The sequence below is a fragment of the Genypterus blacodes genome, unplaced genomic scaffold (genome assembly GCF_046128005.1).
Source record: "Genypterus blacodes isolate CSIRO-AG114 ecotype Tasmania unplaced genomic scaffold, CSIRO-AGI_Gbla_v1 ptg000094l_1, whole genome shotgun sequence".
Classification (NCBI taxonomy): Eukaryota; Metazoa; Chordata; class Actinopteri; order Ophidiiformes; family Ophidiidae; genus Genypterus; species Genypterus blacodes.
The window spans coordinates 2,197,593-2,221,499 of record NW_027466898.1 but is presented as its reverse complement, the minus strand read 5'-3'; the positions used below and the strand labels follow the sequence as shown (position 1 = coordinate 2,221,499).

The 23,907-nt window shown below is 45.6% G+C and overlaps 1 protein-coding gene across 6 annotated transcripts in view; it reads right to left on the bottom strand.

The window, feature by feature from the left end:
• Nucleotides 1–614: 614 nt before the first annotated feature.
• Nucleotides 615–23,907, bottom strand: part of tns2a (tensin 2a) — a 40,530-nt gene continuing 17,237 nt past the window's right edge. For 4 of the 6 annotated variants that reach the window (XM_076159254.1, XM_076159255.1, XM_076159259.1 and 1 more), the window contains exons 4-28: nucleotides 15,547–15,585; nucleotides 15,029–15,070; nucleotides 14,040–14,089; nucleotides 13,311–13,494; nucleotides 12,910–12,960; nucleotides 12,692–12,814; nucleotides 11,903–11,967; nucleotides 11,436–11,519; nucleotides 10,669–10,781; nucleotides 10,286–10,346; nucleotides 9,808–9,883; nucleotides 9,216–9,345; nucleotides 8,274–8,339; nucleotides 7,851–7,967; nucleotides 6,110–7,678; nucleotides 5,789–5,957; nucleotides 4,114–5,357; nucleotides 3,895–4,026; nucleotides 3,693–3,788; nucleotides 3,478–3,555; nucleotides 3,256–3,333; nucleotides 2,988–3,156; nucleotides 2,833–2,901; nucleotides 2,516–2,545; nucleotides 615–2,149 (exon numbers count right to left, since the gene is read on the bottom strand). In XM_076159254.1, coding sequence (XP_076015369.1) covers nucleotides 2,011–2,149; nucleotides 2,516–2,545; nucleotides 2,833–2,901; nucleotides 2,988–3,156; nucleotides 3,256–3,333; nucleotides 3,478–3,555; nucleotides 3,693–3,788; nucleotides 3,895–4,026; nucleotides 4,114–5,357; nucleotides 5,789–5,957; nucleotides 6,110–7,678; nucleotides 7,851–7,967; nucleotides 8,274–8,339; nucleotides 9,216–9,345; nucleotides 9,808–9,883; nucleotides 10,286–10,346; nucleotides 10,669–10,781; nucleotides 11,436–11,519; nucleotides 11,903–11,967; nucleotides 12,692–12,814; nucleotides 12,910–12,960; nucleotides 13,311–13,494; nucleotides 14,040–14,089; nucleotides 15,029–15,070; nucleotides 15,547–15,585 — 4,974 coding nt within the window. In that variant the 3' untranslated portion in view covers nucleotides 615–2,010. The remainder of the gene's footprint in view (nucleotides 2,150–2,515; nucleotides 2,546–2,832; nucleotides 2,902–2,987; nucleotides 3,157–3,255; nucleotides 3,334–3,477; nucleotides 3,556–3,692; nucleotides 3,789–3,894; nucleotides 4,027–4,113; nucleotides 5,358–5,788; nucleotides 5,958–6,109; nucleotides 7,679–7,850; nucleotides 7,968–8,273; nucleotides 8,340–9,215; nucleotides 9,346–9,807; nucleotides 9,884–10,285; nucleotides 10,347–10,668; nucleotides 10,782–11,435; nucleotides 11,520–11,902; nucleotides 11,968–12,691; nucleotides 12,815–12,909; nucleotides 12,961–13,310; nucleotides 13,495–14,039; nucleotides 14,090–15,028; nucleotides 15,071–15,546; nucleotides 15,586–23,907) is intronic. The other 2 variants (XM_076159256.1, XM_076159257.1) reach the window with 2 other exon arrangements.

Sequence of the window (23,907 nt, the reverse complement as noted above, 5' to 3'; positions counted from 1 at the left end):
TACATGTTGATTTTCTTTTTAGGACGTGGGTTCTCTTTTCAAACAGTTTCTCTGTATTTGGTGCCCTGGCTGGTGTCAGTGTCTCTCACTCAACTCTGCTTTGGTCCAGATCCACGGTTCTCTGCTCACTTTCAGGTCCTCTTTTTTTAATTTTTGGGCGGGGGAAATGTTCTCATGCATGTCATCAGCTTCTGGTGACCTTTTCCACTTTTCTTTATTGGATCGAGTGCAGAATATGGACCAGTGAAGACCTCTACTCTCTATCTGCTCTGACTGGCTTTGCTGGTTAACCCCCAAGTTTGAATTGTGGGGTTAAGCTTCACTTTAAAAAAAAAAAAAAGAAAGAATGGAGAATCAAATCACTTTTTGACTAATTTCTAAAGAGACTGCTTTGTAAATTTACATTTCAAGATTTTACCTGAACTTTTTTGTATATAATGTACATTGCTGTTGCTAAAGGGATTGATGAATAAATAAAATCATCAACTTTGACTTCCTTTTTCTTACATTGTCTCCAAATAACCCAAAGCACATTTGGTACCACGTCGTTTCAGTTTAATTATATTCTTCATTTGTGCATACAAAATAGTATAATTTCCTTTTTCAAACAAATGTTTCCTTTTGATGTCTCATACACGGTCCTATAGCTGCATGTGAGAAAATATATTACTACAAAATATAGAAGTAAACAGACCACAATATATTATCGCTGTAATACAAGTAGTGTTTGTCTAAGCGGAACGAAACAAGGCAACACACTAAATAAATGCATAGTAAAAATAAAATAAGTACAAAAATATAGTTGGATAAAATGCTAATTAATACAGGAGTGCTTGTCTTTGGTTACGTACGTATGTCTTGACTATATTTACTTGTATCACTCATCACTGTACACCATTAACTTCATACAAATCGATCCATGTGAGACTTAACACTACAAATATGAAGGATGAGACACTAAACACTTCACTGCACTCGTGTGGTTCAACACTGTACGTCCTTCTCCACTTAGCTTTTGTCCCCTTTTATGTACACGTCATTAAAACCTACAAGTGGACCTACGGAACCTTTTTATCTAGAACTCTACTACCCTCTACCCTCAACACTCCAGTCTAAACCCTTCACACACCTGTGCCAATCCTTCGCGCACACACTCGCCGACAACGTTGAAAACCTCACATTCATGTTTACTTTCTATTACAAAGCTGGTCTCTCGCTCTGATTGTCGAGGATTAGCATATACGTCACACATTTAAAAGGTGCTGTTTGTGTGTGTTTGAAGGCAAAGTGGCAGACGATGTAGCTGTACATATCTGATAACACCAGGGATTCAGTCACATTTACACAAGGAAATATAAGGGATTTTGTCAAAATTCAAAATATAAACACCTACTGTTAAAAGGCAGTTATGCTGGTCTAGTAATACCTTTATTTCCCCTTTAAACAGTGCAAGGAAAGCTCACAACCAGCCCTGGTGTCCCCCAAACCTTCTTTTACAACTGACAACGCTGCTCTACTGGACACCAGCCTGACCAAGACCATGAAAGACGCATGTAATCTTATTTATAAGCCATGTACTTCAGTTTGGTACAAGAAAAAAAAAGACTTATTTACAGTAATGGCTTGGCAGGAGTAGGGGAAGATGAGGGGAAGAGTCGGTGACAGAGAAACGCCTTAAAACCTCGTGGTTCTTGGAGGACACTACATCATCATGGCACTCAACTTCATTCTTCTCAATTTGAAGAATGGAAGATTATGAATTTTTTTGCTTTAAATCAAACCTAGATCCTTTTGGAAAACATCTCTTTCCCCACCATGACTTTCTACTTCACCTGCAGTGTGCCGAGGCCTTACAGAGCAGAAGAACTGCTGTACACCTTTCCAACCATCAATATAGCAATCTTCATGCTATTATCAAATGTGCCATTAATAGACAGCCAACGCTGTCTATTAATGCACTACATGCTGCGTGTCTCTGCTCTGAGTTTGGACTTCTTGCTTTGTCTCGCTCTATCGACGCGGCGACAGCATGACCTTGTTGATAAAGTTGATGATGGCGGACGCCGGTTGTTCAGGGTCCAGCTCGGCAAACAGGTGGCACACGTTCTCCGCTAAGCTGCCGGGCTTCTTGGCTACGAAACCAAACACTCTGAGGAAAGAGAGAGATGATGAGGGGAAATAAAAGGTGGTGTACACGGACCGCAAAGAGGAAGTGAAAATACAGAACGGTTTGTACAGTTTGAGTCATTGCACCTTGTCTGATCTATCTGCATGAGTGTTATGTAAGATGGGGTCGTGTGAAAACCGACTGCTGCTCATGTTTGCCAAGGCGCACACACACAATCTGATGCCATGCATGGACTCCAATGTTACTGACCTCTCAGCCACAGGCATGTACATCATACACATTGACACAGATGGGGCTACACACACACACACACGCCGCTTCTACAAGCCACGCACTTTTTCATGATCGCTCTTTCGCCCAATCAACAAACACACACAGAGCACTTACTTAACAGTGGTGCTGTCTGAGTTAGTCCACCTAAAGCCAAGAGGAAGAGAGAGAGAGAGAGAGAGAGAGAGAGCAGACTCAGACATCCACACGCAGACAGGCAGAGCAGCTACACAAATGTGCCACACACCACATGCCCTCTACAGGCGCAAAACACTAGCTGCAATCATTTCCCTCTCATGCACGGACGCAGGCTTCCACATAACCCAGACGCAGGTCCATGCCACGGCTCACGACAACTTATGCAGTGAATGAGGAAGGGTGCTATGAATGACTGATCCAGGTGAATGTTACATGGCGTCCCTGCCTGTGCCCACCTCCTGTCTTTGGGGTCGATGCAGCTGAAGGTCACACTGCTCACTGGGTAATGTCTTCTGAAGAAAACTCTGCAGGAGCGTTCAGAGACACAAATAATAAGAAACACAAATCTTGATGTGTTTGTGGTGTGAAGCAGTCATGGTGCGTGTCTTACCTGCGCTGGCTGTCTGTCAGAGTGATGCCCTGGGACGTCACCTTGAACTGAACTACGGTGGCGGCGGGACGTGGGTTACGACCTAAGGTGGACTCTGTCGCCTTGGCGATGGCTTGTGGGCCTGTCAGTGACTCTGTTTCCACTGAGTTCAGGTAGAGGACGTTACAAGCTGAGAGAGGACAGACAGGGGAGCCTCATTAATCTACACATCTAAGTTTAAAGAATGATGTTTTATTGGTATAACCTGTTTGTTCTGTTTGTTACTCACCTGCTCCTTGTTTCAGGAGGTCAGCAGCCGTGCTGATGTTGTTCACAGGTGCAGCCTCCTGCATCTCTCCCATTAGATCTAACAACAGAGACCAGAACCATTTCTGTCAGATGTCTTGTGAGAATACTTCACTTACAAGTCTCTTATTTTGAAGAGCCTTCCTGTCCTATTTTCTTTTACAGAAACTGGGTGACATCATTACAGCAGTTAAGGAGCGCCAACCTCTTTCAGGGATCTTCAGAGCACAGGGCAGTGAGATGGGGATGATGGAATGTTGGTAGACTAACGCAGACAGACTTCCTGTGGATGACAGATCAACACTGAGTCACATGACCTGCACTCCAACAAGGTTTCTGTAAAAATAACTTCCTACCTTACCAGTCGTTCTTTTTTTTAACTTTCTTCCAGACATGCACCTTTTAGTGATGAGAACTTACCAAAGTAGGGCTCATTTTGACATCCTTTGATCTTGACTCCACGAGGGCCCGTCTCTATGAGGAAGTGTCTCACCAGCTGCTCCAGAGGGTCGCTCACTGCAACAGCACAGATTAGAAGGGAACAAGTTGAGAACTTTGCTACAGCTGATCACCAGAAGAAACAAAACAAAGTTCTCTTTAAACTCTTTAAACTCCTCCTCACCCTTGGTGCTGTGGTTGCTGATGTTGGGTGGGGGTGTGGCCACCTTCAGAGCCAGACCGTAGGCCCCCTGGAAGGAGTTGCTGTCCCTGATCAGGAAGGTTCCAGGCTCTCTCTCCTTCAGAGCTGCAATAGCTACAGAGAAATACCATATAAGGTGTTAAATATACAACACAATAATATGACTTAACAAATGACTTCAGCAGACTCTTTGGACCCTACCTTGCTCTCTGGAGATGCCCGGCTTGTACCAGAACCTTGAACTGTCCTGGACAAATTTCACACTGACCCTGTTTGCGCTCTCAGGCTCCACAGACGTCACTTCGTCGTGTTGACCAGCTGGAGGCGCAATTTCCCCCACAGTGGGGGAGAAAGTGACGTGGTGCTGCTGCTGCTGGCCAGAGTTGGCGGTGGAGGGAGGCGCCTGGCCCGCGGCTGATCTCATCATCCCTGTCCCGCCGTTGGGTGAACCCGGCTGGGCAGGCAGGTGGCGCTTCTCTGGGAGAGGCGGCTGGGGGTGAGGCAGGGGGATGGAGATGGTGGAGTAGTTGGAGTAGGAGCAAGGGTGCAGCTGAGGGCTGTGAGCAGGGTGGCACTGCCTCTTGTTGCTGTCCGCGGCGTGTCCACTGAGCTCCATGCCTGGGTAATGGTGATGTGGGGGTCCCTGCTGTTGAACGTGGTTCTGAATGTGGTGGAGGTCCGGCCCACTCAACATCAACCTCCGACCCAAGGTGGCAAAGCCAGGAACCGGTGCATCAGAGACAGGGGAGCCCTCCATGCTGCTAGACGGGGGCTGAGGGGACGAAGACGAGGCTGGGGCGGGGGACGCAGGGGCAGATGTGGCGTTGGCGGCGGTGGAGGTGTTTTTGGGGGCTTCTGCTGCCGTAGGTTCTCCGGGTGGGAGCGATCCGTTGACCACCACCTGGGCCAGGGTTTGTCCCACAGAGGCCGGTGCTTGGGTTTGGGTCTGGCTCTGAGGCTGCGATGTTGTTTGTGTGACAGCAGGGGGCAGCGCAGCTCTCTCTGACTGATGGGGGCTCTGAATGGCGAGGGGGGCAGGTTGGGGGTGTGCGTCTGGGCCAGCTGAAGCCCGGGGGGCGGGGGAGGAAGGGGGCTGGCAGTGTGTGCCGGGCTGGTTACATGTGGCCGGTGTCACAGAGTCAAGAGAAGGAGGAGCTGGGTTGAGGTTGTGTGTGGATGAGGCTGAGGGCGGCGTGGGCGAGGGAGGGTCTGTGGGTGCGGTGCAGTGGTTGTGGGGCTCTGTGTGTGTACTTGCTGTGTGTGAGTGTGTGACTTTGGCAGGCTGCGCAGGGGATGAAGGCTCTGTGCTGCTTGTTGGTGTTTGCTGCGACTCCTGGATCACATTTTCACTGCTGCAGTGTCCATCTTGGGGCTGGGAATCTTTGTAGTCACTGCTGATGATGTCAGTTGTCCGAATCTCATAATCTCTCCCTCCTGGGCTGGGACTAAACAGGACAGACATTAGTGTTATTGTCACAGATCTGCTTGTGATAGAGGGACTTTCCTCCTGTAAGTCCTGCTGTAACTGACACCAGGAAACATTAAATGAGAGGTGGGACATAAAAGTAACAAGTCAGGGCTCACAACTCTTTTATGGTGTCACGTAAAGTCTCAAGTTAAGTTTGTGACAAATCAGTGTCCAAATCAAGTCCAATCATGTGACTCAAGTCCATTTACGCTGACATTACATTAGGTATGGAGAGCACTGGGACTTGTTTAGGACTCAAAACAAAGTTGAGGACTTACCTTGCCTGTGTTGGCTTGGGACTTATGTGCCAAGACTTGAGATTTTGACCAATGATTAAGTCAAGACTAGGGAAAGAACACCATTTAACAACAATTGCAGCCAGTAAACACTCAGTAAGAGGATGAATACCTTTCCTGTGTGCGTAGGGGGCTGCTGGTGTGGACGGGGGTGGAAGGTCCCGACATATCTGATGGTGTGGAACACGGAGCGGGCACAGCCTCTCTGTGGAGCCGTTTAAAGGAGCCGTGGGTGATGTGGTCCCTCCAGCCCACACTCTCACCAGAGCTACGCAGGCCGTCTGAGAGAAAGGGAACAGCAGCCTGTTATCTCATATCCGCTCTGCTCATTTCCATCAATTTTAAAAGCATGTAAAAATTGCACATGCTTGTGAATGGGAGTTATGTAGTGAGAGAACACGGCTGTGTTTCTGTGAATGCCTCTGTGACTCACCAGTGTGTGAGTCTGAGCCATATGACTGCTGGGAGTCGGGATGGTGATGGTGGTGGTTGTGGTTATGCTCTGCTGGCCCGTTGCTATGGCTGCATGGCCCCGTCATAGAGGACGGAGGAGGCAGAGGGGAGGTAGACTCAGACTGGTAGCCTGAAGCGTAACCCCTGCTCTCAGATGGCGAAGGCTGATATGGCGAGTACGGACACGCCTGCCGGGGTGTTTGGTAACCGCTGCTGCTGCTGCTGTACTTCATGTCCAAGTGCGAGTGAGCGTGGGACCTTGAGGCCTCTGGATAGGCTGGGTGACCCGATGGCAAGGGGTCAAAGGTGAAGGCTGGGAGATCATGACCCTGTGGACCGTAGGAGGCCACAGTGGCCCTCCGATGCCAGTAGTCAGCCTCTCTCTCCCTCTCCCACAGCAGCTCGGCATCCCTGTCTCTCTCCCAGTGAAGAGACATTTCCCTGACACGCCTCAGGCCAGACTCTCTCTCCCAGTGGAGCTCTGACCCTCTAGGTAACTCCTCTCTGGCTCTCCTTAGCCCCACCTCCCTCTGCTGAAGCTCCGCCTCTCTGTCCCAATGGAAGCTGTCGCCTCGGTCCAGCCTCAGGCCGTGATAAGCTGCTGAGTCTTCTCTCCTAACACTGCAGTCCCTACAGGGGCAGCCAGGGGGCGGCAAACCATCCATAAGCATTATATCATGGTAGGTAGGGCTGGTGGAGGGTTTGTTGTGGTGTGGATGGTGGTGGCTGTGGGGAGACAGAGGGTGGTGGTAGGGGCCGTAGTCATCCTCTCGACAGCAGAGTCGTCCCGGTGCAGACAGCGGGTGGTGATGGGGGAGGTTGTGGGGGTGAGGGGAAAGATCTTGGGACGGGTAGGGGCACAGATGGCGAGGTGAGGGAGCCTCAGAACAGGAGCGGTGTAGGTAGTGTGGTGGGCCGCCCTGGCGATCCCACACCAGATCTGGAGGTGGAAGGGACTGGTGTGGGTGGGGACTATAGTGCTGGCACAGATCCACGTGTGATGGAGGAGCTACTGGGTTGGGACTGGCAGAGGGGTTCGCCCCATGGTGCCCATTGGTGCCAGGAGCTCGGTCCAGGCAGTAGCCATTGGGCATGAGGAGGGTGCGGTCACAGCCGGGCTCAGCACACCGCTGGGACCGGTAACCATCTCTGCAGGAACACGAGCGACTGAGCCTGAGCGTTCCGGTCCGCTCTGACGGCAAGGAATCTCCATCATCCAAGATGGCCGTCTCCCGTTCTCGATCTCTGTTTCCCTCTATGCCACCTAGAAGACGATCCAGCTCCTCTCTTTCCTGTCGAGTTGGAGGTGGGGGACGAATGAGCTCCTCTTGGTGTTCGGGATGCGCAGATGATTGGTTGGAATGGCTGGAATGGGCTGAGAGGGCGGAGTCAGAACTGGGAGCAATGAGATGATCGGGCACATCCTCTGGATGGCCCATGCCTGGGCTGCTGCCATTGGTGGAGGTGAACGAGTCGGAACCAGGACAGCGGCGCTTCTTAATCTGAGCGTAGAGACTTCCATCAACAGGACCTCTGGTGTGAGCAATATCTGTAACGGCAAGACAGAAATAAGGCTGTACTCAACTAAACTACTAAATAAACAAACATGTTGGAGGGTTTTTGCCATTCCAACCTGTAATCTGAAACCCTGAACAAGAACGAACAATACACAATACACTGGACCTGAAATGAGAAATAAAGAGAGGAGTTGGTGTGTTTACCTTCCAGGCTGTCCTGGTATCGTTGGTTAAAGTTCTCATAGGAATCCCAGCGAACCACTGGGTCGGCGGTGTTGTAGTCAACTTTGACGGCTGGGTCGTTCTTCTGGTACTCACGGCCTGCAGAAAGCCACACACACATTAAGATTTTCTGTAGATTCTTAAGGTATTTCTGCTTTAGTAGGTAGATGACAGTTAGATCTACAAAATGTCATCACACCTTCCATTCCTTTGCTTTTCATTCACTTTGCTTGTTTCTTTCTTCAAACTTTCTTTGACATCGTATTTTACACAAATATTAGTTTAACAAGCTGACGTCGTCTACACTTAATCTTATCAATTTATGGTTAACCCCTAAAATAAAGATGATGCTGGTGAAGTGGAACAGATACTAAGTGGAACATGAGGCAGAAAGGACTGACTGACCTTTGATCTTCTCTGGGCCAGAGGAGAAAACAAACTCCACTGTAGCATCAGATGGAAAACGCTCATCTAGGAAGAAGAAGAAGATGAAACAAGAAATTATGCTAGAGTTGACATTTCTCCCATGCAGGCTGATTAAAGCATATCACTGCACTGATGAAATGCAGGCCCCGTAAAGGAATCAGTGGGCTGTAATATATTAAACATAGTAATATCTTCTACAGATGTTTTTTGAGCTGCATGAACCCATGAAGGTCTGTTTGTATTTGTAATGCTCCATTTAGTCTAATGGATGAACTACAACATGCAGCAGCTCTGCTTACAGACCAGCTCAGCTCAGCTAGACGTTTTCTGACCAATGACGAAATGATCATATTCATTATAGGATTAAGGCCTAGACCGGCAAACACCAGGCCTCCTTTACGCTTCCTAAGGGATAGTTTGAGAAACACACTCCCAGCAGAATGTGTAACTTGTCTCACTAGGTTCACCTCCAGAGGGCTGTCATTATGTCCTTGATGGAGATTAAGAAAACCGTATTTAAGGTTTTATTTTTCAACCACAGCGTTATGAGGCCCTTTTAGGGTCCAAACCACAGCCAATACATTCCAACAATACTCCTTTCCACAAAGCTGTTCTTATGCAATTAGTCATATGCAGTGATTATCCCACTGCTATTAACTAATTACTTCTGATTAAGACCATTAACAACAGCCAAATGTGGAAAACTCCACTCTGTCCTCAAGGGACCAATAAGATTTCTTAGATATCTATGCAACACACACACACACACACACGTAGCCAGTGTATTGCTTGGACTGGAGTTCAGTCCCTAAAGAGGAAATGTTTGTTAAAGACTACAGTACCGTTCCAGAGTTGCTACAGGGATAAAAAAAAAAGTGCATCTTGTGTGTCCCCATCTGACCTCCTAACACTCTAACTTACCAACACAAGCTTCATCTAGCTCCCCTTTGCCAAACCAGAGCTGGGCTCCATGGATGGTGCAGGTGTGGAACTGCAGCCTGAACACTGTGTCTCTGTCAGCACTTTGGGCTCGCCTGTGGTAGCACTTCACCTGCAGAGGGCAGCAGCGAGGGAGAAGGAGTCGGTTTAAACCATATGGGAGATAATAAGAGGTTCAGACGCTACATTGAAGCTTAATGAGTGACGTTCATTCTTTCACAATGACTGACTGCACAAAACAGACAAATGATGGTGATTATACTGTATGCGGTGACATAATGAACTTGTTAACAAAATGGCAACACAATTTGAAACTGAACTCTATATTTTAGAGATGTACAATGACATTCATAAGCAAAGCACTTCAGAAGAAATTGCAGACTGAGATTTCAGTTTCTTTTCATTGAACACAATAATGAAAAAGAAGAAAAAGCATATTTTTGTGGTTTGCTAAAGCATTTGTATTGTTAGAAAATCAATACAAACGCTAGTCAAATGCAAGTCAGCCATGATCACGACCCCTCCCTGTGAAGCAGTATGGTCATCCCCTTTGTCATGTCCAGCGTGAACTCACCATGATGTCACCCTTTAGCAGCAGTGCCGGCTCAATGGTCACACACAGTCGCCTGCCTCCAGTGCCTTGCAAGTCACTGCAGACAAACACAGTACACACACACAGACACAGACACAGAGACAAGTCTGTCAGACAACCAGAAACACCAGGCTGACTATCATTTCACTTTTTCCAATGGTCCTCCTTCTATTGTGTGAGATGCATTGTACAAGTGTCCGCAATTTCACATAAAGTAATTTAATTGAATGATTACTTTTGGACTCATTTTAGTCAATGTTGATGATGCAAAAATGAAAAGAGGTTAGTTAATGTATTCTCCTCTGCAGAACCTCAGGAGAGGCCCATGTATCTGCAAGACCGGATACAAACTGTAAGATATGAATTTGGTCTTTTTAATTATACTTTTATTGTGTTGAAATCTGAGCTCAACCAAGCAACACACAAGATGACAATGTAGTTATCAAGAAAAGAGACTCACTATATGCCTGAAGTGTAGACCAGCTGCATGGACTGGTAGATCTTCAAGAAAGGGAAGTATCCTGAATTGAAGTGAGAGAGAAATGCAGAGACAAGCAGGATTACCAAAATGAACACAGAGGAATGTGCTGACTGCCGCCCCTCCTATATGTGATCGTAAGTTTAAAGGTAAACAGACAAGTGTGTGTGGGTGGAGGGCAGGGAACATGGAAGGGAGGTGGACGTGTATAACTATCTTAAGGAACTGCAATCACTAACACTGCTGTCGTTCAGACGGCATTCCTGCCAAGACAAGCAGTTTGGCACACACATACACAGACTCACAAATACACAGGTCAGATTCAGACCCAAAGCCAAATAGCAGGGGAAAAGAGAGGCACACACCTCCTTCGCCCTGGAAGTTGGGGAGAGATGGGATAAGAACTTGATGGAGGAAGAGAGGACTGCTGTTCATCTTGATCGCCCCTGACAGGAGGCCCCCGAAGTAATAGATATACCTGAGAGAGAGAGAGGGAGGGAGAGAGAGAGAGGGAGATCAGTTCTAAACTTCATTGGAAACAAAAGCAACAATGCCAGCCTATTGGCACATACTTAAAATGTGACTTCAAGCTTTACTATTAGCCTTTAAATGAATCTGTCATGCCTTGTGACCGGAGAGGGAAAGTTCTTATATGTTCAATATACATTCATAAATTTCTTATATTTTCTGTACAATTGATATCTACAACTTTGCAATGTGGTTTTATTTGACTAGCTTTATTTACCATTACTGTGATCTCATAATGAACTTTGTTGTTGTTGTAAAGCATCCTACCAGGACACTATAGTTATCACTGCTAAACTACGAAATATACTTTTACAAAATACATTTTATACAAAAAGACAATTTCATGCTCTTTAATATCAGTATTGTATTGACCTTACCTAATCCTCGAATATGTCATGTTTATTATTACTGCGAGAATAATTTTCATCATCCCCACATACATTTCTCAAAATCGGTACTTCTGCTATCATCATAATATCATCCGGTGCAGTGACAAGAAACGTTCATTTACTGTTTGTCCCGTTTGTTCCCTGGCCTTCACTTTTACCCGCCCCCCCAACCCCCAACCTCATTGTCTCCTCTCAGATCATCCAGTGGCCTCTACCTGTTTTGGGACGGCTGGAGGGAAGAGGACACCTTATCTTCACAGAACTTCCTCATGGCGAGAGTACTGAGAGCCTGGTCCGCCCTGCACAAACGCACACACACACACACACACACATTTTCAGCCAGTAATTTCCATCATGGAACTTGCACCAGACTCTGCAGATGCCAGAAAGTACATGGAGAGGATACAGCTGGCACTGGCCACAGGATAAACCAGTTTTCAGTGTTCCTGTGCAAAATCCTAAGGGCTTAATTTATCTAACTATTTATCAAGAACTCGGAATGGAAATTTTTCTGCTGTATATACTTGAAATAGCAACACATTAGCCAAGTGATTTGCTTTGTACACTTTAAAACACAATTGGCATGACATTTCAGGAGCGTTTAATGTTTTCCATGTGTGGATTTGCTGACAGATGAGTCACACTGGGACATTGGATGCCTCGGTCACATACACAAACTCACCCTGCAGAAATCTTGCTGTAGTGCATGTAGGCGGCAATAATCACGCCAGTTTTACCTTTGTTTCCCTGTAGGAGAGAGAGGAGGGTGCAAAAGGGGTTAAAGAGGGTTGTAAAACCATGAAGTCATGATGTCTGGCCTGCTGATTCCATCCACAGGCGCTGAGATTTACATGGACACAGCTGATTTTCACAGCTTTTAAATGGCTGACAGCTCTGACGGCAGGATGGGCATCTGGCCGAGACATAAGAGGACAGTGAATGAGAAAGACACGGACAGATTTGGACGGCCACTCCGGGTTGAAAGGCAAATTAAAAAGCTCCCTGTGGTGTTTTTCACTCTTCGCTTCCTGACACATTCCAAAGACATTCCAGCCTCAGATAGAGAATGTGACCCCTTCAGATGCCAATAACCACATGGTTCAATACAAACAGGCTGCACTGCACACGTTCTAATGCAAGCCGTTATTTTGCTGCACGTCTCTCAGTGCAGATGACAAACACTTGCAGCTGGGATGGAACTGGAGCATCAGAACACATCAGAAGGAGTGTGGGTTTAGCATTTAATTCCTCCAGACCAAAACCAAAATTGATCGTTTTTAATTTCTAATTTCATTTCAGTTTTTTTTTACATTTTATCCTACAACTGTTGTAAAAATCTCAACTCAACAAGACTCATAACAGCAGATATGAAACATTTCCAAACATCTGCCTCCTTCACTAAGGCCTATCGGAGCCTGGCAACCAGAGGGCTGTGTGTGTGAAAACCCCGGCGGCCTCGGCGAACTCTGACCTTGCAGTGCAGGACCACCACGTGCTGAGGGTCAGAGGTAAGCCATGTCTCCATGGCCTTACACATGGCACAGATCTTATCCAGCGGTGGGGCGTGGAGGTCAGGCCAGCCAAAGTCATGCACCTGGGGGAGGACGGAGAAGGAGGACCGTGGGATGTGAGGATATTTAATCAATATGTGAAACGAATAGCGAGTTTTAGAATAAAGGACAGTTCTACCTTTGTGTTAAGTCGGCTTATATCGTGGCGCCTTTCAGAGAGGTTCAAGAGCTGAAACACAAAAGATGCTTCCAGTCAGTATCACTTATAATGTTAGTTTTTTATCATGAATGTATTTTGTTGTTGTAACACATCATATCTGACTAGTATTTGCTGCTTAACCTTAAAACAATCAATAAATCAAGTTTAGTGACTCTGCATTAAACTGCATGACACTTGAACTAAACTGGAATTCAAGTCACAGATAGACAGAGACAGACTTTTAACTTGAGTTTGACCTTGGAAACAAACTTCACATGATTTGGACTTTAGCCTTTTAATGTTAGACTTGATATCTTATGTAATGAATGAAAGTAATTATCACTCTTGCACTCATGTATATTTTATTTCTGTTCCCTCACCAGAAATTTGTCTTGGTGTTTGGACTTGAGCATGGCGGCCACCTCCTTCAAGTTGACCCGGTATCTCTGCTCCTCCAGCTTTGGGGGGAAGAAGACAGAGATGATCCTCTCCGTAATGTAAGTCAGGTCAAAGTCATAGTGACGCTCCATCACTCGCTCCATCACACGCTCCACACTGAAGCTCCTGGGGAAAAAAAGAAGAGGATTTGACATGAGAGAGAGCAAAAGGAGGTGTCAGATGGTCATGGAGAGAGAGAGAGAGCGAGAAGGAGAGAGAGAGAGAGAGAGAGAGAGAGAGAGAGAGAGAGAGAGTGAGGTGGACACAGGTCACCCAGTCAAAATGCAAGTGTTACAGCAGTGTATTTGCATATTAAATATGTAAAACACAAAGTTCCCTCTACAAAACTCCAGGCTGGATAAATGGACAGAAAATGAAAGGGAGGAAGAAAGGAAAAGGCTGAAAGGGAAGAACTGTGATATGTTGGTCAGATCACACGCCAGCAGCTCCATCACATGTTCACGAGTGAAGCTTATGGAAAAAATTAAGAAGATATGGATATTAGCCTGACAAACAAAGGGACACTGATTAGATTAAGATGCTTAAACAGTGCTGATGTGTTTATCTCTGGACCTGATTTAATTTAACACTGCAGCTTCTCTTTGGATCAAAGCAGTAGGGAAGGTTACAGATTTTGTTAAATTTGATTATTTTCAATAAATGAGCTTTACCTTGGCAGGGTGTTTCTCTGTTTGGTGTAGGTCAATGACTTTGTGGAGCCCTGTGTACAAAACAAAAGGTACAATACGTTCAAATTAACGGTACACTAACAGTGAATGACAGATTTAGACAAACAGCTGCATGATTTAATGGTGGTGATGCTGGTCAGCCAGTCAGTCCCTCTCCAACACTTTGGCCCAGAGTAAGACTTGCCATGGTTGGATTAATGACATAATATGATTATTCATGGTCCCCAGAGGATGATTCATGGCGTGACTCAGCACAAATATTCTTTTTCCACACCAGAAAAATCAAACTTGATCATGAAGACCGATATAACGGTTCCTGGACACATTCGCAATTTTGAATTTTGGTTCCCCTGCCATAAACAGTTGAGTTGAGTATAAACATTCATAGTTCCCAGAGGACGGTTTCTAATGATTTTTGATTCCTTATCCTTTACTCTAGCCAAGCCACATTTTACAGTTTGACACAGCAAACATCCAAATCTATCACGCAGACTGGCATGAACATTCCTTGGCTCATTCATGATCCCCAGAGGATGAACCTTTTACTTTTCAGACACTTCAGCCTTCCTGTGAGCCACCTGCAAACTTTTCTTCTAGTCCCTCAACAGAACATATACACCATTTTAATTTATCTCGACTAAATGTAACTCTAAGACTAACAATAATGATGGATATTTTGTTTATTCAGTCTTTCACTTACATATTGCAGGATGAAATGCAATTAACATTTTGTCCTCTGGAGGCCAGTAGCTTGCCTCTAGGCTCCCTGGCTTACTTGAAGAGTATCCGGCCTTACTTAGTTTAATTTGTCTTAAATAAAATACAATGAAGCCACATATGTTTGTCTACGGGGAGGTTTGGAAGTTTGTAAGATATATGGGGATTCTGGGAGCAAGACTAAGGGAAAGGGAGGATGTAAAGGGAAAACATGGGGATAAGAAGGACAAGTACAGAGGATAATGTGTTCTCACCAGGTGTTGGATGTGTCTGGAAGGAGTTGTCCCTCTTCGCTGCTGCATGTGAGAAACGTACAGGAAATGAGAGGGAGGGTGTGTGTGTGTGTGGTGGGGAGGGGTTGGGGGGGGATTTGGTTGGGGTACAAGAAGAGAGAGAGAGAGAGAGAAGAAGAGAGGATGGTTGGAGGAAGTGGGGAAAAGGGAAGAGGTTGAGAAGAGGTGATTGAGATGGAGGAGGAGAAGGACGGAGGGATGGGAGGAAGAAGAGAAGAGAAGGGAGGGGATAAAGAGGAAGGAGAGGACAGTTAATTCAATAAACAGACTCTCTAATGGATAAACATTACTACTTCCTATAGCAACATTAACTATTTGTTTCTGTACTGGAATCCTGCAGGGCCCCAGGAATGAAGTGAGTTCAAACTGAGCCGAGGGCTTCATTTCCCAAAACGGAATTTCAAAAAGGAAGGAAGGACGCTGGATGGTGGTTTTAGGAAACCAGATCTTAAGGGGGCGAAGGGGTGGGAGCATCTTACCAGATCATTGGAGGGAGGTGGGATGCATCCTGAGGTCACCTGGAACACACAAGGACAACGGGCAAATCAGCATGTGAGACTGAAAACACACACCCACACACACACAGAGAGGAAGTGGAGGGAGTGGTGGGATCAGAGATGAGTAACAGCAACACGGATTCCTCAGAAAAACAAGATAGACGGATGGATAGATCCATCAAATGCAGACAATCTAACAAAAACTACTGAAGGTTTGCAGACATGATGGTGAAACTCAACAAGGCGAGGGGCCTGTTTCATGATGTCATTTTCCTGACATGTTTTCTTCAGTGTCATGGTTCTTTGCATTGAATTCCACACATTCCAAACAGTTTGAGACCTGTATACTGTGAATCAGAAACACATTTTAAGAGAGTTTCTTTTATTTCTAACTTCATCTGAGTCAGTAACTAAATCAAATTCTAGTTGGACGCGAGACCCCATCCAGCTGCTTATGTCGCCAGGGTCAGCGCCGGTTGCTAAGGAACTTTATTTAGCAAGAAAAAACAGGACATCTTAACCTCCTGCCTCAATTTGTCAACGATTGCTGGAAATGCTGCCCGTCTACATTAAGCAAAAGATGAAGCTAGTATTTCACTATCACCAGACAACTCGGCACGGCAGCATCTTGGGGCCTGAGTGGGGGGAAGAATACACACACGGTGACACTTTTAAGAGCGCCATGATGATAGATCGAGCTAAGACAGACTCTGTGAAACTACTTAGATCCACTTAAGTGCCACGTAAAATACCACTGATGGTTCCGCGCATGTTAACAAAATGTCAGCAAGTGTAAATGTGAGGCCAAACACGCAAGCAGATGAGCAGAGCAGACATGGCAGCACGTACACGTAGACACACACACACACACACACACATACACACCGTAAATAATCCTGTTCCAATGTCTGTTATGGGCCTACAGGTCATTGAACTGTGACCAAAGGAAGCAGGAGCTGAGCAGCAGCTCTAATGAAGTGGGCTGAGGGCCACAGTCACGCTTACGTAACACACACTACGCACTTTCACACGCACACTGGTCCTGCTCCACAGCCCAGTTTGGACTGTTTATTTGGATACAGGAAAAGGGCAAGGGTGTGTGTATATCTCATTGTGCACAAAGGGGAAGTTGCACAGGCCCTGAACCAGGCCCTGTGTCAGCCCAGCTTGTTGGTGTACAGTCTGCACCCATCAATCTATCCCCCCCCCCCCAGTCTTAAGCACAGAGTTCAGCCGAGTGCCGTCACTACTGCGCAACTACAGACATCAACAGGAAGGTGGACGGACGGACGGACGGACAGATAGGGAGCTAATTTGAGACGTGTCTTATTTGGGGTTTGACTGAAGTTAAGGGAAATGGTCTCAGTGTAGTTCTCAGCTATCAAATAACTAACTGGGCAAAGTTCCTGCATGACTCAGTCTGGGAAATAATACTTTTTTCCTCTCCTCAGGGAAGCAAATCTCAAATCTTATCCTGTGTTTTGTGTGTGTGTGTGTGTGTGTGAGAGAGAGAGTGAGAGACAGAGAGCGAGAGAGAGAGAGAGAGAGAGAGAGAGAAAGAGAAAGAGTATGAGAGTAGCAGCAAACTAAAATGGCAACAGGCAGGATTACACATCATGTCCCAACAAAGAACGAGAGCATAACCATGGATAAGGATACATAAAGCACATTGCATGATAACGTATCGACAGGCGCAGACGTGATTAGAAAACTTTTGCATTCAAGATTCTTTCACTGAAGCAACTTCAAAGCTGCGTCTGCTTCCCTCTGGCTTCCTCCGGTCCTTTTCTGTTCTTTGTCATTTTGAATCTGAACCTGCCGGGGCACAACCAGCACAGCGGTTTGGGTTGGGTCAGGCTCTAATTTCCCCTCATTCCCTCCGGCTGGTTCAGGTCACTTTCATTTTATTTGTGTTATTGTACTTGGTTTTTTTATCAGAACATGGGAGACAATGCATAAATGGACTTTCTTTCACAGTGTGCCGCCGTCTGTCTGCACAAACATTTAGTCTGTGAGCTGGTTTGTATCACTCTGCTGTTCAAAAATTAAACTTCACCTGGAAGTGAATCACAAAGGTTAAAATAGGAAATTCTTTGGGGAAATGTGGGCTTTGGTCAGTTTCTGGGATTCTGGAAGTTGACATCCCATATTCTCGTAAGCTCAATTGTTCTCCACCTCTCAGCGAGCCAAAACATCCAAGTATCACCGCAGGACCGCCGTGCCATGCAGTAAATACAACTTTTACAGCATCTGTGTGAAACCTTTACGACACACACGTAGGACCAGGAAAACCAAGCCAGAGTATGAGCACGAGTTTGACTCTTGTGTCTGGTTTTTGCTGTTCGGGGTAATGTGAGCGAGGCACGTGCAGAAAACGATCCACGTCACAAAACGAGGAATGAAATCTGGTAGGAAACTTGTTGGAAAAATGCAACACTCCAAACTTTCCCTTAACAAGAACAATCAAAACCTTCTGGAATGATCAACTGCTTGCACTTTCTCTCAAGTCAGCCAATCCTGGCAACATCAATGTCAAAACGGTCTGTGATGTTTCAAATTTCCAGTTGTTTTGGCTGCAGGCACTAACATTTGACCATGTGCTTTAAATCACTTTAACTTCTGAATGAAGCATGAAGCGGGAGTTTAACTTTTCACGTTATTCATTGATCCGTGCCATTTCCTGGGTCACAAGCACAGAGGGGAAAAGGTGTTATCTCTCCTCTTTCCCTGTCCTCTCCCCACCGCCGACATCCTCTCGTTGGTGTTAAAAGCGTAGTTTCTCTCCCTCTTTAATTCCTAATTTCTCCCTCCGTTTCCTCCCCGTGCCCAGCTCAGGGGCCCGTCGAGGGCGATCGCCAAGCCAGAGCAAACACACCATGCCAGATTCCATCTCCACGGGCCAACACTTACACACACGCTTCCTGCTAATAGACCTCCACCCATCCATCCCTCCTTTTTCATCCCTCTCATGGTGTACACTGCCGCTCTCCACTTTCCCGCTCAAACTTTCTTTCCTCTCTCTTTATTTTTCGGCCATTTTCAATTCTTCTCCGTCTCTTTCGCGTCCACTCTCCAGTCTTAGACATCTTTCTTCTGTCTTTACTACCTTGTACATTTAAAATGACACTTAATCCCTCTCTCACCTCCTCTCTTGTTCCCTCCTCTCTCTCTATTTTCACTCTTCCTCTCTGCGTCTCCCTTCTTACCCCTTTTCAGCGCTAATCTGTTTCTAACAAAAACCTTCCTGTTTGCCTTCCTCTCACCAACTTCCTACCTCGACGTCTTCCAAGGCGGTTCAACCACGACACTTATACTTTAAATCTTCACTCGTGCTTCCGTCTCTGTTGTTCCAGTCTGATAACTGGGAGGTCACAAGCTTGACCCCTAAAACAGCCAGCTTATCCATCTGTAACTGAATATCCTTGAAAAAAACAAAAGACGCATTTCTTGCAAACTTGTTGCTCAGGATACGGAGAGTGACTAAGTACTTTTGGTAGTTTTACTTAAGTTGTTAACGTTCAACTTTTAATGAGGGGAATATGATCTTATGGGAGGATTATGATGGTGGTTGTTGATAAAAAGAGTAATACTTAAGTTACATATTTTTCAATACAACACAAATCTATCCTATTTCAACACCTGGATAAGATCTTAATATACCGTTCTAACAACCTTTGTTGCTTTATTTCATTCTTTCCATCCTTCTTTTCTTCCTTCTGTCCTTTCTTTTTACATTTTCTTCCTTCCACAGTGCTTAATGTCTTCCCCTCATATGTCTTTCTTAATTGCCCTTTCTTCTTCTTCTCTCCTCCTTTCCTACTTTAGCTGGAATGCCAAAATCTAACCATAATTTTGGTTCTAGTACTTGAATATCAATATTATACTGCTCATACTGATTCACTTTGACTTTGAATGCAGGGCTACATACTGTACTTTTACAATGTGGTATCAATACTTTAACATTAAGTATTTACTTTTGGATTAGAGTACTTCTTTAATCACTGGTAAATAATTAAGAGAATACTGAAGCAACTAACCACTACACATATATAGTTAATTTGATTGTGTTGCTGTCAGTATTATTGACCATTCAGATGTGTTGGGTTATTCTCTCCAGTGGGTCCAGCTGGCAAAGCTCAGAGTCCTGACCCCCTAACAACACCCCCCTCCACCGCTCCATCATCATAGCTTCCTTTTCTTCTCCCTCTCTTGTCGCCTGGCTCCTCCCGCCTGCCCGTCTGTCCTCTTCGTCTCTGTCCATTTGCTCTGCAGTGGCCCAATCTCCTCGGGCCGTTCACATGGTCTTTGATCCATCAAAGCCAGAAAGAGCGTAGCTAATGGTTAATGCACAGCCCTGCTTTTCTCAACGCATGGCTTGAAAGCTATGGGCTCTAAGAGGGATAACCAGGGGGTGACATAGCAGCCATGGTATGTTACTAGTGTGAGAAAAGGGTGTGTGTGTGTGTGGGATCTGTGTGACCACGTGCACAGGTTCAGTCTGTGTGTCCTATGTCCGAAGGTATGACGGAAAAGAGTCACGTAAACTTAAAGTAAATAAAGAAATTAGCTCTGAACTAAAGTGAGAGAACACTAAACATGTGCACAGAGAGCTGGACAATAAGCAAACAGCACAAGCAAACTCAACAGTTAGAACATGTCTAGTTCCTGAACAACATTGTATATCTGTTCCTTACACAAGAATGCAGCACTTATGCAAAACTTGTCCATGACCGCTGCCTTTGATGGTTCGCCTGAGGCCTAATAGTCTCCTCATTCCTTCAGCTCCCTCGAGAGAGCCAATCAGAGAGCGCTGATGAAAGCTGCAACCAATCAGCAATGAAAGCCGATGCTGGCCATGACCGTGAACTTTCATCAGCGCCATCATCAGCGCCATCATCAGACCGAGCGACAGAAGAATGCAGGGGGGCCTTCAACAGGGCAGATGTGTTACCGGGGGCCCTCTGATTAAAGGAGCGATGGTGATGTCACTGTGACACTGAGGCATCGCCACGTGTATCAGAATCTATAATATCTGGTTTGATGCTGATCACAGTCAAATATTGGTCCTAAATTGATGACACTAACAGGGTGTGTTTGGTCACAAGAGCTCTATATTCGATTCTCTCATGACTGCTAGTTTCATCTGTGACATGTAATCAAACAGCCTCTTGGAGCCTTCAGAGACATAACTGTACCCTTTTATTGCTTGGCAGTAAAGTAACCACGCGCTGTCATACAGGAATCCTGGTTAATGTACAAAAGTAGCGAGTTACACATTCCAAGCGCTAACCTAAAGGCAATATTGCTCATTCTCGTCACCAGTGGAAGCAATACTGTATGTCTTTATGGGTTTCACCTGTTTTCTGTCATAGCTCAAATTCCAAATACACCAACGGTGAAAGGAATGTTGGGTGACAGCTGTCGGAGCCCATATAAATCAATCTGTAGCCGAAATGAGTGTTTCTCACACTAATTTGTGCAAACAGATATTTTTTTAAAGGACGTCCGCTATCACATAATCAGTCAACCTATTAACTAACCTTGTGGATGTATGCGGGTATAATACGCTCTGATCTATTTTATATGCTTTTTCAAACTGTTTCAAACTCTGCTTGAAGTGAACAAACTATTTGGTTCTTTCAAAATCTTAATTATTACATTTGCAGGTGGATTTCTTTACAATCATACCTTTACAGCGGAACAGATTATCACATTAAAACCGTCTTTTATCCGTCGGAAAAAATGACGGATGAACAATTAACGTCATGTACTGCCTCTGAAATTAAACTGTTCTCCATATCTGGCAGTGAAAAATGCAGCTGTCCTCTCTTTATGCATAAACCTCCAGGATCCTCTTTACGGCAGGTTTGAGAGTTACCTGGCTTAGCAGTAAAACTATCCTTCAAACGCGCCACACATGTCTAATGCCTGTTAATCATGACAAGGTGCACTGGCAAAGACTTCATGAGAAATCCAGAAAGCAGCCCAGCCTAAAGTTCAGGGGACTTCAAGGCCAGGGCTCAGCAAGAATAACCCGTACGGACTTAGGAGTCCCCTCACGCTTCTTTTTTCACCGCTTTTCTGTTTTTGAGCTCTGCTAACAAAGCACCGATCTGTGTTTTCTTTCCATTCTAAGTATTATTCTGACCGTTTGGTCCATGTTACTCTCTCTCCTTCTTTGTCTCTTGTTCCCACACTTCTCCTTATGACCCCAAAAGGAAAGAAAGGGGTTTCTGTCTCCCTCCAAATAGCTGAGAGGGAGGCTGAAGATATTGGAGGAGAGGTCACGTGGGTCCCTGCGGTGGAGCTTTAATGACCGAGTGGGTTAGAACTCCCTGTTATGGAGCTAGGGTCAACAGTTATCACTACACCAAAAACACACACACATATACACACACACTCACACGTAGGTATGCAGATGGAATCACAAACAAGAATGTAAACAAGTGCTAGCACTGTACATAGGCACCAATGTGGACATGTACGAAGGGTTTCAGGGCGGAAGTGGTCGACGCAAAGGTCGAGGCACAAACACAGGCGCAAATCAACACAACCGTCCTCTCATCCACCCATCTGTCCCTACTCCCGAGCCAAACAAGGGCTGGAGGGCTGAGGCCGGACAGAAATAAATGCATGTAAATAAACAGAGCAGGGACCTGGGATGAGACTGGAAGAGATCAAAAATGGAAAAACCTCCAGTGAACAAACCGACATGAAGCGTTATTACAGATCTCAGTCCGTCCCTCCCTCTCCGCCCTCTGTGGTCCAGATTGGCTTACCCATCCGGACATGTCGCTGCAGATGAGTAGGCACATCTACTCCGGAGCTCAGACGTCTGCTCCTTATGCCCTTCCCTTATTTGCTGTGCGCTTCAGTGAGACTGTTTGCCATATGTATAGAAATGCAACCCTACGTTTCATAGAGGCATTGTGCTTTGTCCACGGTGCGCTTTAGGGGTCGTCTCTCTCTTCAGCATCCTACACAAACAACATGTGGTGAAAATCTTTATTGTCCTCCTGTCATTTTTTCATAATGTCTTTGTGGCTCGAGCCCACAAGCTTAGAGAGAGGCTCATTGAGAAAGGAAAACAGTAAACAAGATCAAAAGTTTACGACTCAATCCGGGAATTGCTTCAAGCGCCGTCTGCAGGGATTAGAATAAGTGACTTCATTGTCTACTTCAGCCACTTCTTCGTAACCCTGTTTCATTTCCAATTGTTTTATTCCCGTTATGAGTAATCCGAGTTCTAATCAACATTGCAAGATCTTTTGGTTTGACTGTGTACGAAAACAAGCTAAAAGTGAAGGCTGTTGTCCACCTGGGGAGGCTTGTGAAATCATACCTTTTGAAATACTTAGTATAAATATAGTTGAGGTCCCAAATGGGTCCTATTTCCTTGGTGTGAAACACAGGAATGTTCCCACAATAGGTGCCAGAATCATAAACTATGTATGAATAGTTTAAGATGTCACTGAAATCTGTTGCGTCATCAGAGGGTCAATAGTTGTAGCATTTAAGATTCCTGGTAGAAAAGATCTTCAAACTGTCTCTTCCTGTTATGTTTTAGGCAGACTGATGAATCAAGTCAATTAGCGCGTGCGTGCGTGCGTGCCTGCGTGCGCGCACTCACACAGTTCGCTGTCATGCTTATGGCTTTAGCTCATCAACATTGTTCGGTTACTTGCTCATTTCCTCCTGTCTCAGGCTGCACTCATTGCACTCACACACACCCACGCACACAAACCATCTACGCACACAAGCAAAACAAGTCAGTCTATCTCCGCTATTACCAGACGTGTCTGTGAGGAGCTGGTAAATCCTCAGAACTTTGGGAGCCACAGACCCTGTAATGTTACACAGTTGGGATTCTTTTATCTGGCATGACTCACAGTGACTCCAGCTGAATCTGCTGTAGTCAGTAACTGCTGTGGCATCAGGAGGGAAACCAGAGGCCTGGTTTCCACTACAAGGCCACAATAAGCTAAAACACGGAATTATTCACGACCGATGTCACCCTGATTCCCCAGAAACTACATTTCTGTGGTGCTTTAAACCACTTACTGAAAATGATCCAGAGGGTTGCTTACAGTAAACAATTTGATGTGATTAGAATGCAAAGACAGCAATCTGAGAGCAGATAATGCGACTCAAACACAGCCCTGGCACTGAAAACTCCAAACCTCAGCATTAAACCAAAGTTTCACTGACAAAGAAATAAATCACAAAACAGGCTGGACAGTGATTGACATTTTTCTACAATGACAATGACATCACGGCAATAACCAGGAAGTGATCTAACCCCGAGGTTACCATCTGACAGGAAGTCTGTGTGGGGCGCAGGGC